The sequence below is a fragment of the Trachymyrmex cornetzi genome, unplaced genomic scaffold (genome assembly GCF_001594075.2).
Source record: "Trachymyrmex cornetzi isolate Tcor2-1 unplaced genomic scaffold, Tcor1.1 scaffold169, whole genome shotgun sequence".
Classification (NCBI taxonomy): Eukaryota; Metazoa; Arthropoda; class Insecta; order Hymenoptera; family Formicidae; genus Trachymyrmex; species Trachymyrmex cornetzi.
The window spans coordinates 51301-64819 of NW_017296298.1; the positions used below are offsets into that span (position 1 = coordinate 51301).

The window sequence follows — 13519 nt, forward strand, 5'->3', positions numbered from 1 at the left end:
ATATATATAATTGAAAATAATGTTGTTAATTTAATAATAGTATTACTGAAACAAATAACATTTTATTAAAACAAAAGTATAACACACTTGTTTCACAAATATTATTAAATTAAAATTATTTTCAATTAGATTGCTAGCTACTGCTGTAAATACATCACTTTTTTCCGTGTATCCTTATTTATTGCGTAAAAAGACATATTCAAATTGTTATTCTTAACCCTCATCTGGAGCACTGGGTTACATACAGAGCTGTATATAACAGCGTTCACAAGCCGAAAGGGTGGAATGGATTAGAGTAGGGATAAAAAAAGTTTTATATCCCTACTATTAATTTTTCACCATAGTTAGTTTCGAGGGTTAAATGGGAATTTTCCATGGTTGTTTTTTATTTATTAGATTATTGAATTCTATATAATGAAAATATGTTTTTTGAAAATAATTAAAATAATGGTTTTTTTTTTTCAAGTATGCTTACGTTTGAAATCCCGCTAGAAAAATCTCCCTAATAGCTTTCCCCTCGAAACTATAAATTTTCAAAGAACCTTATTTTTTGTAAATTAAAACATTTTCTTTTATTTTTTCCTAAATATTTCGAATATTTTAATTTTTTCAATTTTTACACTTCTTCATTTCCCTTTGTTTTAGCGTACCGATTGAAAAAAAATTGTTTAAATTCTGTGCATTACATGTAAAGACGTACGCGATTCAAAACATCAGGGTAACACACACCCATGTGCTCCAAAATCTCGAATTAAATATAGTGCGCTAGTTGAGGGTTAAACACGTCTACCAAGTTACGAAGAAATCAAGGTTCAGGTACAGATACAGTTAACTCATAGGTACGTACTAAACGATCGTAAAATTAATTACATCTCTTAAATCAAATATATCTCTCGGTATTGTAGAAAAGTCGTATTTACAAATAATATTATTAGAACGTACAAAGATACATGTATCCACTTTCGGATATTCGTGTATCTCTCGCGATCTACGACGTACTTTTAAAAGTATATGTGTGTGCGTGGCTCGAACTCGTGTAACCGCATCGTATGAAACGCCTATATATAAGCTCGTGTAAGAATAGCTCGCTTAAAAATAGAAATGGTATAAATCCGCAGAAACTCCGATCTTAGACGATAAGAAGGTCGATCGTGCGTACTGTTACGTTTAAATTGCGAATGTTATATGTTCAATCTCGTCGACTATGTTTGACTGGTAGATACTATACTTCGACACACTAGTATTTACAATTCGGTAAAAACGAAGCATCGTTTACGTCAATTCCATCCTTTCTACTACCATTTTCATCTTGTCAATTCCCTAACTTAATAATTTTTTAACCCCTCAAACTTTAATACACATCATATGGGGGATAAATTATTTCTCTAAATAATTACACAGTTAAAAAGATAATATAAAATAATACATAAAGTTTGAATCATACAAACTAAATTAGTAAATATATAAATTTGCGCAAATAAATTATATACAAGTAGCCTTCTTTTTTTCTTTCATATATATATATATTTAAAAAAATTATATATATATAATATTACGTTATATATGTAATATAACGTTACGTAAATATATAATGCAATATAAATATTTTTATACACAATTTTACTACTTAGAATAATCAACTTTTTATCAATTTTAATCTGTACATCAGTTTGGTCTGAGGGGTTAATTAGCAATGTGATAGCCGCCAAAACGACTATAACTTATTTTTCTAATCAACATCAATTCGTCAATATTAATCCACCAATTTTGTAACGGGCCATAATACGACGAGTATTCTTTTTTATAACAATCCATTTATGGTCTCGTACGAATTATTGGTATCTTATCAACTTTAGCTGCATTTCCTGTTGCATCGCTTGATCATATACGATCGGAGATCAGAGCAATCTGACTATCGAACATGAATTGTTTGCTATTTTTAGCCAATTAATAATGAGCAAGTAGATACTTGAAAGAGCAGGCACCAATTTTATGATATTTTCATTAATATTTTTTACTTACAATATTCGTCAAAAAAGTCAATTCCAAGAAGAACATGAGATAATCCTTCAAAAATAAATTTAGTTTGTAGTTTCTATAGATTTTAATTTCTATAGATTAGTCAATAGATTTATAGTGATCACAGATGAGCTATATATTGACATACTGATGCGGATAAATGTGAAAAGAACTTTGTATAACTGAAAGTCAGCAAAATAATAGTTTTCGAATGATAACTGAAAGAAACGTGACGAAAATTGAAATATTTATACGTACCTGTTTTATATTGATAATTCAACGAGTTAAATGCGCTAAAACAAAATAGTTCGCAAAAATTCGTCCTATCACAACCAAATTGAGCGATACTTTGTTAAGCAAAAATATCTGTGAAGCGCGTAATATCCTTCTTCCAAAATCAAGAGACCATAAATAAAAGAACTAATTTTGCACAACAATTTTCGCAAATATGCACGACGTAAGGGCCCCCTGGTGGAATTTAGATTGACTTCCACTGCGGCTTGTGGGGACCCCCCCTTTTGTGTCAGGGACCTCCTCTAGGAATCCACAGTGCTTTGCTCTGTTCCTCTTCTACTGAGGCTTTCACCTGTGTGCATATATATGCCACACTCACGCCCGCCGGAATCACGGCTGAAATCATTTAAAGTATAAGTAAACCGTGATACCACGCGTACGTTTACATTACATTACGTTGTTAGAATAGATATAATTTAACTGAATCATTAATTTACAGTGTAATTTAATTTTTCTTATTTTTTGCTACAAGTTAATAATATATTCTAAATTAAAGTAAGAAGAGATATTATGAATACTCGACTATAAAATATCAAATTGATTTGCTATACCATGTTATTAAAATAACAGCAAACACACATATAAAAAATTTTTTTATATTTTTTACGTATGGGAATAAAATTAGAAACACAATTTGCTTACCAGAAATGTAATGCTTGTACTCTGCCTCTATCTTGAGCGCCTGTTCAAACATCTCTTTTGCAGCCTTTGTACTGATTTTGTCGCTTGGATATCTGGAATCCTTTACCTCTTTAATTTGCGTCCTATCCTTGAATTTGATTAATAGGACGATAGGATAAATTTGATGTCTATGAAGCCTCTCGATGGAAGCCATTGATACATCCAAAATACAATGCGTATTCTATAATGGAGATAACACAAATAAATATCGATATATGTATTTTATTAAGTAAGATCAGTTACTTTTTGTTATTATCATCTAATATATCATCCAAAACAATATTGCCATACATTATTCTTGTTATTCTATTGATCGTTATTCAATAATAATATATTTGTTTATTACCTTCTCGCATATATCTTTAACGGCTTGCACTGTTGTGCATTCGAAATAGCTGCCCTTTTTCCTATAATCCACATAGAGAGAATCGCGTAATCCTTGCTCCAAAGTCGATTGCGAACAATGCATCGCCTCCGCCAGACATCTGGTAAATTGTCCCGTGTATTCTTGCAAAAGTTTCGTTACCACGCATTCGCTGAGCGGACCGATGATCAGCACGGGTCTCAGAGTAGGATCTGTTATCAGAGATAAAATCATTATACTTTACATTCAAAATGTAAAGGCACAATGTAATAATATTGAGAAGCTACCATTTTAGTTAACCCTTAAGACTTAAGCTAAACTTTATATGAAGTTCTTACACCTCCATATTTAAATTAAAAAATACTTTTTATACTTGTTCTTTTATATTGCATAATTTAGTACTTATGTCAATATTTCGCTTTGCGTAATCTCGTTATTACGTTATGTTGTTAAATATTAAACAAATTTGAATTTTTGAGCGTCTAAATTTGATGTAAAAAGAAAACTTTTCTGTAAAACGAAACCTGAATTTCATCTGGGTAAATGCTTTAAACAGTATCATACATTAATAAAAAAATAAAATATGTCATAAATTATATTTTTTTAAATATATTCATAATTATAAAATATCCTCAATATATTCTCAGCTTTTAAAATCTTTATAGAATTTTTTTTTTTTTTAGTTTGATTAGTTTGGAGTTAGCACAGTAAAATCTTAAATTTGTTAGAGAAGACAGAGGATTAAGAAGTTGATAATACGTACAATCGAGTCTCTCGACGCGCTGATAACTCGCTGGAAGAGTGTCTTCGTTTAACGTCCCACTGTCGCTGTACCATCCCAGATTGACTCCCGTAAGATGTGATATTTCCTTGCAACTATCTCTACTACTGGATGACCGTTGTTGCTGTTTTTTTCGACGGAAGAAACTTCTTCTCGCACTAGTATTGCTGCGTTTGCCAGTGTCTTGTTCCAAGTCACCCAAAGACCGACGTAGGAGCAATTCTTCTTCAACCCTGAAGATAAATCACAGTTTAAATACTGTTGATTACAATATCGTATCAATCGTATTTTCTCCATTTTAAATATTCTATCATTTACCACAAACGTAACTCACTTAAATTTGCTTGGAATTATCCCGCAAGTCTGCCTACGGCCGGTCTGATCAACTATCCAGGCGCGCCAGTGGCCTGGTGTGCCATTGAACATAGTATTATCTACGTAAAGAATGTCGTCCTTACTAAATCGTAGCTGCAGACTATCACCTACTTCGCCGGTTCTGTCAAATAGCGCCTTCACGTAAAAACTGTCGCCTGGCTTGTCTTTTACTTCGTTATATCGCTCTAGCATATATTGAGCGACCAGCGTCACCTTGTCTGCTGGTCGAGCCAGCTCAAGCGCGGCTTGTTCGGCGGTCGCTTGCCTCAAATCTACGCCGTTGTACTCCAGAATCCTATCTCCGGCAAACAGACCGGCCTCTTCAGCGAGACAGCCTGGCTGAACAGAATGCACGAAGATACCGACACCGTTCCCACCCACTAGCGATATACCGAGATTCGAGCATTTTCTAGTCTCAATTAGTAGATATCGGGGCTCAGGACCTGGTGGTGGTTTTCGATTCTGTTCCTCCTGTGTGGGACTTCTCATCGCATTTTGCCGCATCATCTGTGCGCGACTCAATCGATCCAGCGTGGCAGCGCTGCGAAGTTCTGGTTTACGAATGTTGATGTCCAACGACGCAGAGGGCCTCATTTCGCGTTCCCGCTCTTGTGTGCTTCTTACCTCCAGCGAGGCGGATGGCCGCATGTGCTCAACGCGCAATGTGCTCATTGTAGGTGCAGCAGTAGTGGTAACGGTAGGAGCAGTGGTGGTGATAGTGATGGTTGCGTCGCGTTCAGGTTCAGCAGGCTCCAGCGTTTCTACTGTACTCTTTCGAGGTGCTTCCGGACTATTGCACGGTGTTGGCGAGCCGCTACGACTTCCGGTCGCGGCTCCGTCGCCGGCTTCCGACGAACTCGAGGATGCCGAGCCTTCTAACTCGGTGTATTCTTGTAAAGAAAAATGTAAGTTTTTAAAAAACTTACCTCAATAACGCTAATGCTATAAGAAACAAAATATCCTGAAAAATTACAATGACAAATTTTTCTTAAGTTATCGAAAGATATTGATGGAGAAGGGAGAAGACGGAGAAAGAAGATGGAGAAAGGGAACGTTAAGTCATGCTTGAATAAAGAACATGCTACAGATTGCGTTACAAAAGTGCGTTTTCAAAAACTGCATTATTTTTATGGAAAAAGATTTTACTTACTATCCGGGCTGTATTGCACCAGCATTGTAATCGAGTTACCACACTGACGTAGAACATTAGCAGCTAGTTGGTAGGTCGCACTTCGCATATTTATACCGCAAACCTCCAACAATTGGTCACCAATCTGTAGGCCGACTTGCGATGCCAGGCTGTGCTCATATACGGTGGAAACGAACACGCCACCACTCTCCAGGCACGAGATTTGAATTCCCAGCGGCTCCACGGACTTGTCTATATGGACCCTGCGCAGTTCTCCGGGTGCAGGCCGTGGCTGCGAGTAACAATAATCTGGCATACTGGCGCGTTTGTTGCTGCTACTATTTCCTCTCACAGTACCGCCGCTGCTTCCAATCCCACTAGTGCTGCCGGTTCCTGGGCTCAACACTTCAACATGAAACGTCGGCATCGGGCTACCACGCTCGGAAGTTCTTTCTATGCTGCCAGTAGACAATTTGCCAACACTACTCTTGGACGTGACACTGGTGTTGGACGGTATACGGATGCGCTGGTCTTCCTTCCGGCCTGGCAATGTGCCACCTTCGTATCCATGCCCGTAGATAGAAGTGTCGCAGGGTATACCGAGCGGAAGTGCACGTGGCTTGTGATAGTGCAGATCTACGGAGGGCGTGTGCAGATGGCCGTAAGTGGTCGGGGTCGTCTGCGAAGGTCCGGGGCTATACGGGGGCTCGAAACAGTAGGTACGTGCGTCAGGCAGGCCTATGGACTCGCCTGATTGCGCGGACGGCAGCGACGGTGGTGAGGGATAACGTGAGGGCAAGGAATTCTGGTGCTGCGTGGGATGCGGATGCAGATGATGCAGGTGCGACGACGCGGCGTACGGATGATGCGAGGGAAACGGAAAGTTACCAGGTGCCATTTGCTGTCGCGACGTCGGCCCGCTGGTGGTCGACGCGGCAGACGTGGACGAACCACCGATGCCCGATGAGTAAAGCTGTGAGTGAACGCGATTGTGCTGTAGCGTATCCGTGGTCACCTGCGTGTCACTACTGCTGCCGGTCGTGTACTTTTGCGGCCGTTTGTTCGCGAAGTACGAGTCGACATCGCGGCCGGCACCGCCGGACTTGACCGAGAAATCGATGCTAGTCTCGGATGGAGCCAGCGCGGAACCAAGTCGCCCGGTCTCCGACGTGCTGCTCTCGAACTCCGTCGACGGCGGCTTCTTGCTACCACCGTCGATCGGGATGTCCTTGAACTGCACCGCCGGTGTGAACGACGGCTTCTGGTTAAAGAGCTGTCCGGTCTTGAAGCTCGGTAGCGGGGTCTCCACTGCTTTGTAAACGGTATGACGATTATTGACATTGGAAAAGTTGGTCAGGGGGATGGGGTTGGAGATACGATTATAATTATAATTATCGTATTTTGGTGGATGCAGGAGTACACTGAGAGGAAAACGTTCTTTCGATTTGCGCGGGTGCAATATAGTACCGGTCCCATTTTGTATGAGGGGTCCGCCACGCGCCTTCGGCCAGGTGCCGCCGTTCTTCTCAATCTTCTCAGTGCCACGGCGCTTGCTGCGCTTCAACACACCGTTGTTGCTGTTGCTCGCCTTCTTGTGGTAGCTGTCGATCACTGAATCCAGTTCCGCTATCGCGTCCTGCTCCTGCTCAAACGTATTCGGACTAGAGTTGCGATGGCCCTTTTTCTTGCTATCGTCGCGCTCCTTGCTGTGTTTGCGACCACGCACTATGTCAATCTTCTCCCTAAAGTTATCCCAAGCATTGCTGATTCCGCTCGATTTCTCGCCGCTCACAGATTTCGCAGCCTTGTAGACGTTACGATCAGCGAAATTCGTTGACAGATATCGTCTCTCGTAGTCATCTGATGAGGCTTTTAGCATCATTCTCTCCTGCTCAGTTTGGGAACAGCTATTTACCATCTTTTGTTTTTCCGCAACAAAACTACCGTCTATCGCCACTGTCTCCGAGCTGGCGGCGGAGGGTACCGGAATACCTTTCAATGTCGTGATGGTTAGTACATCTACAGTATCATCGTTTAGAATAGCCATCGCTTCATGCGCTGTAGTTATAGTGTCCATGGGTTTACTATTAATCTAAAAATAAATATAGAAAGTGTAAATACAATGTTAAATAAAACGTTTAACTTAAACAAAAAAAAAAAAAAAAAAACCATTTGGCATACACTTGTCGTATACGCGTATTACAAGTATTTATTAATCTATACAAATTACAAATAATGTGATAAAATGTTTCATATAACTTACGTTTAATACCCTGTCTCCCACAGCAAGGTTTCCATCTTTAGCAGCCAAGCTTCCGGGCGATATTTTCGAAATGTAGATGCCAAGTTCTAAAGTAATACCGTGTGGCACTGTGCCGACCGATAACTGTGTAGTTCTCAATGATCGCCTGGTTATCCGACGCCGCTTTACGATTAATGTTGCCGGATTCACGGTGGATGAGCGCAGAGTTTCTAAGATCACACGGGTCGACACAGACGTGCAGTCGACATTATTCACTCGCACAATACAATCGTTCACCCGTAGTTTACCATCGAGAGCGCTACCCTGTGTCACCTGCGCGACGTAGACGCCGGTATCGTTTGGATAATACGGACTGTCGCGACCGCCTACGAGAATCAGTCCCAAGTCACCGCGATCTGAATCCAAACAAATTCTACCGGGTTCGACGTGAATTGGAATCATATCCCAGTCGTTACTATCATCAATTTGCGCCAGCTGACTAGTTCGCAATGCATGATCGCCAAACTCGATTTTTTCCTTCAAATCCTTCAATTCCTTCGACGCTTCGTTTCGTTGCTTCTTAATATCGTCGGAGTCGCGTAGGGCACCGGCCAATTCAGAGACCGCGCGATCGCGCTCTTTTCGTAATCTATCACACAGAGTTCTTATGCTCTCACGTTCCAGCACTATCTTGTCGCGCTCGCTGAAAGCCCAATCTCTCCTTCTCTTGGACACCTCGGCCTCTTGAATGGCCTCCTCCAGCTCCGCTTGAAGAGTATCCACGGATTTCCTGAGTTTATCCAACTCCAAATTAGCTTGCTCCAAGTTATCCATGCGTTGCTTGTCTCGCGTCGCGTAATCTCTTGTGTTAGTCTCCTTTTCGGCCTCCTTGCTGACACTGTCGCGCTCGTGACTGAGCGAGTTCAATTCCAAACGATGCTTATAGTCCCTGCTAGAACCTTCGGAGTAATCGCCGAATTTCTGCCGTAATTCATTACATAGCTTCAGGGTGTCGTCTCTGTCTTGCAAAGCGGAAGAGATCTCTCTTTTTAGAGTCTCGATTTGATAAGACAATGTTTTCTTCTGCAAATAAACGGCACCGATGTAACAAATTGTATCAACAGCATAACAAATAATTTATTTCAATTCAAAATTGCACAGATAATATCAGCGATTTCCAATGACTTTAGCAAGAATAAGGTTGTTACCTTTGAAAAATAAACACGTGTGGTGCATGCAATAGTTATAATCGTTATCTTTAATCTTGACACTTCCTTTTTAGTACTACGTTAAGCGTAACTTATACAAATATCGACAGCGACAGACTCAACTGAAAAGCGTACTGATAATCGTAAACTGTCAGACGCAAACTGAAAGTTTCCAACCTTGTAATAATTTGCTTCAGGACCTCGTTTCGCAATCGTTCGTGACACGAACTAAATGCTTCAATAACATCGGAAGAGTATGTTATTGTCGATACGATTGAAATGTCATTGTACGTATTTAGTTATTATGATCAAAGACAGAATTGGAACAAGTACATTATACCGAGAATGAGAATAAATAATATTTATTTTTCTTACTCGATTACTCGTTTCATTACCTCCTCAACAAGCTGCTTATTCTGCGTTTCCAAATGCGTGACTTTCGTGTACGCTTGCGTGAGATCGTCACCCAACTTCTCAATTTCCTTGTGTACCGTGTCTCGTTCTCCCATGATCAAGCTGTATTCCTGCAGGGCGGCATTTCGTTCTTCTGTGAGACGTTTCATATCCTTGCTGGCCTTCATACGCAGCATCATCGCCTGATTGATCTCCTTGACCGCCTCCTCGTGCTGTTGCTGTACCTTTGCGAGTGCTTCACGATACTCGTTTCTTTCCCTTAATGCGATGTCCCACTGGCGAATCGCGGCGGTGCACTGCTGTTTCAAACCGTTGCGCTCGCGGAGTGCGCTGTTACGTTCCTCTAGAACGCCGTCGTACTGCTTCTTTAGTCTCTTTGCTTCCTCTTGCGATAACTCTAGCTATATTGATCACACGAGTAATTTTTGTATAAGTTTTCATTGCGCAGAAAAATATGCGCGTCAACGTTGCGTACAGGAATAACGCCTATCGACTACTTGCCTTGTTAACGGCGGAAGAATGAGACGCAATAAGGTCGTCGTATCGTTTCCTGAGGGAATCGTATTCGTCCTTAACAGCTTCGTATTTTCTTAACGCGGAGAGATAGTGTTGATTCATAGCATCGTTGCCCGTAGCATCGGCGACGAGTACCTCTTGGTTCTGCATGCGCTGCAATTCCGAAAGTTCTTTCTGCAGTGACTGGACCTCCCGGTCCAACCGTTGCTTGTCGTTTGCCAGATCACCATATTTTGCTCGTAACGAAGAGCTTTCTTGCGATGTGGCTTCCAGTTGATTCATGACTGCTATATGTTGCCCCCGATAATACTCCAATTCTTTCATAGTAATCTCACACCTGTGCATTACAGACTTCTTTTTACAAGCCCTTATAATTAGCCTGAAAGTGCCAAGTTTTTAAGCATCAAGCATATGAAAAAGAACTGTGAGATGTGTAAATATGTACACACGTGATCGAAAATATGTTAAAATAAATAAAGTGACGAGAAAGGGATACCAAGAGAAAAAGAGAGATAGATGCAAAAAGCAAGACAAAGGTAAAACAAAATCAAAACAAACCGTCTTATGGTATCGGAGTGCTTATGCCTAAGTAGCTGAAGCTGATGCATCGCCTGATCACATTGAGCCTGCAAACCGTCATAGTCGCTACGACATTCGGGGCCACCAACTGGGCTTCCAACACTGCCATAGCTCCCACTATCCCCCTCTGGTTTTATGCCACAAGTGTCAATTCCAATAGCAAACATATCAGGGAAATAATCGATGTAACTTAATATAAAATGTAAAATGTACGTGTGGAAATGGAACGTGTTTGATTTTATGTAATTTGTGATAAACTAAATACGGGAAACATTTCGAAGAAAAAAGTATGTTGCGCATACTACATTGGTGGATATAAACAGATTTAATTGTTCTCAAGCATTATACAGAAAAATTAAAAATGCGACAAGAGGTATCACATAGAGATTCTATTGGAAATGTGACGTATATTGATGGTCTATACATATATGCACATGTATTTTTATAACACTTGTTTAAAAATAACTCTTACCCATGTTAAGTGCACCATCTGGAAAATTAATTATAAACACCTGTATTACTTCAAAATGTAAATACTAATCACGCATAAAGGAACATAGTGAAACATAAATAAAGAAAAAGAACGAATAAGTAAAAGTACGAATAGCACCCTGAATAGCGTGTTAAATTTCACAATAAAATTTAAAAGTCTGATATGCTTGTTACAGTAGAGGGAACAACATAATCAGAGGTCTCGCTAGCTTTCACCAGGAAAGAAACTCTAGGTCACGCATGTAAGCATAGTTTGACTCATTGTTTTCCTCAGCTAATAAAATTATCAGCGATATTTCATTATTACAAGCAGTATAACAAGATATCTGTCGTGTCTCTTTCAAATCTACATATTTTTTTTAGCGTTTTATTAACTGAGAACGCTACTTTCTTTGACGCAAAAATAATTATTCTACACTATTCTACAGGAACAATTACCTTGCGAAATTATATCTCAACTCGTGAAAATAAATAAGAATCACGATTGAATGCAATATTTAATTCTGGGCTCTGAAAGAAATATTTTCAAGACCTACATTTCATCCTAAGGAGACTTCTCGAACGCGCTGCGGAGTTTAATTCTCCGATAAAAATATTTCTGCGGCGGCGGCAGCGGCGGCTTGCGGCGATGTCGAGGACGACGACGTATCGTCCTGACGTCGCAATTAAAAATACAATGACGCGCTGACGTTAGCCTTACATACACAGTGGGGAGAGAGACGTTATCGAGCGAACGGCCGTTCTCTCCGCACAAAAAGAAGTTGAAAATAAAAACTGTCACTCACCGCTGCTCCCAGCACTGTCCAAGGAGGATGCACCAGAAGCCATGCTGCTCAGTGATGCTGACAGTGAGTCTCAGGGCACCGCAAGAAGGAAAGAGATGAATAGAGAGAGAGAGACACACACACACACACAGAGTGAGCACCGTGTGTACGTGTGTGTGTGTGTGTGGATTGCGGTCTACCAGCAAAGGCACCTGTCCTCACATGCCAACAGCAAAGTCCGAAGCGGCAGGTATCGCCTGGAAAAGCGTGCCGTACACTACCCGTACTTCACGGAAGAGCGAACCCTTTGTAAATTACTAAGAAGCAGCCTTCGGGATGACATTATGGCCACTATACACGCTCGTTTGTGTATGTGTATGTGTGAACGCCCGCGCGCGCGCGCCTGTATATGTGTCACGTCGCCGTCACGCTGCAACGGTGTACATATCAGGGCCGCGTATTATCGGGCAAATACACTATCAGGGGAGATAAATATTGCATCCGACAACGCGCGCGCGCGCGCGCGTACAAACACACGGGTAAACGTTACTCCGATGCGGGTGTGTGTGTATGTGTGCACACCGCCTCGACCTGTCGTCGCCGTCAATGTCTATACCCCCAATACACAGACACGTGTCGCGCGGTGTACCATCCAAGAGATTTTCTATGCATCACTTCTCTCCCGTGCACTCCCTTGCGAGCGAGTTGGAGCGAGTGCACGCAGCGGGGAGAACGTGGGAGGGGGAGGGGAGGGAGGAGGGCGGCAGAGGATCCGCGACTAAGCTGACCGAGCGACCGACACGCACATCGCGAGGGGAAGATATGGGGGGGGGGAGGGAGGGGAAGCAACGCGTGTTTCTCGAGCGGCGCGTAATAAATTAATCTACGCGCCAGCACCAGCAACGGCAGCGTGCTCCCATCACGGATTCACGTGCGATTTCGACTCTCCGATCTCGCCGCTCGTTGTCTTTCCTTTTCTTTCCTCCATCAACACTCCTGACTCGGACCGAGTCTGACGTTCGTGAAAATACTCCGCGCTCGCCGAAGTCATCGCTCGCAGGCACTACGGAGGTCGCCTGTATGTTATCGGCGCGAGGAGGAGAGAAATCTCAAAAACAATCGATCCGATGATCGACGGTAATCACGTCGATGACGATCTTGATGATGAATTTCAAAACATGTCTTTGGCCGCGGCCGCGCGCGTCCTAGGACCGTCCCTGCTCGTTGAAGATGACGACGACGACGATGACGGCGACGACAAAGACGACGAAGACGATGCGTAAGCACAAGACGAGAAATCACGTAGCCTGCTCGCTCACCTGCTGCACCAACCAGTCTGACAATTAGCCATTTTGGCTCGTCTGGCTGCGCGCGCGCGCGCGCGCGTATGCCTTTCCGACGCGTATATCACTACTTGATCTCCCGTGTCGATAAACACAAAACACAGCATGAACGGCGAGCGCCGACTGTGGCAGACAGTCGACTGTGGTGAGTGGTCCGCCACTGAGTCACCGCTATCGAGGAACAGCCAACTCTCGCGGAAGTCGACAAGTTCACTATATACGCCGATACGCGCGCCGCAAATCCGCGATCGTCGTTGAGGAGAGAGCCGTACGTTGGCGCAGGCGAACCGATGGAATTAAAGTCACTAGATTAACAAA

The 13519-nt window shown here is 42.1% G+C and overlaps 1 protein-coding gene across 4 annotated transcripts; it reads right to left on the bottom strand.

The window, feature by feature from the left end:
- Positions 1–2178: 2178 nt before the first annotated feature.
- Positions 2179–13300, bottom strand: Dlg5 (MAGUK family member discs large 5). Of its 4 annotated transcripts, XM_018504447.1 has the most exons (14): positions 13178–13300; positions 11880–12288; positions 11075–11092; positions 10582–10729; positions 10009–10402; positions 9489–9908; positions 7907–8968; positions 7111–7735; positions 5665–6951; positions 4474–5404; positions 4122–4372; positions 3341–3570; positions 2956–3175; positions 2179–2649 (listed from the first exon to the last, which is right to left on the bottom strand). In XM_018504447.1, the coding sequence occupies exons 2-14, from the start codon at positions 11920–11922 to the stop codon at positions 2543–2545; spliced, it is 5736 nt and encodes a 1911-aa protein (XP_018359949.1). In that variant the 5' UTR covers positions 11923–12288; positions 13178–13300; the 3' UTR covers positions 2179–2542. The 4 variants fall into 4 exon arrangements, with proteins under 4 accessions (XP_018359949.1, XP_018359947.1, XP_018359948.1 ...); XM_018504445.1 differs by having other exon boundaries at positions 5665–7735; positions 11880–12115; XM_018504446.1 differs by having other exon boundaries at positions 5665–7735; positions 10009–10360.
- Between the last annotated feature and the right edge of the window lie 219 nt (positions 13301–13519).

What these genes read in the sequence shown, in the direction of transcription:
- Dlg5 (XM_018504445.1), bottom strand. Translation starts at nt 11,922, where the DNA reads ATGGCTTCTGGTGCATCCTCCTTGGACAGTGCTGGGAGCAGCG. An exon ending in GGTGCAATACAGCCCGGATA is followed by an intron (nt 5,405 to 5,664) that starts GTAAGTAAAATC and finishes TTTCTTTACAAG; the next exon opens with AATACACCGAGTTAGAAGGC. An exon ending in GCGCGTCGAGAGACTCGATT is followed by an intron (nt 3,571 to 4,121) that starts GTACGTATTATC and finishes CTCTGATAACAG; the next exon opens with ATCCTACTCTGAGACCCGTG.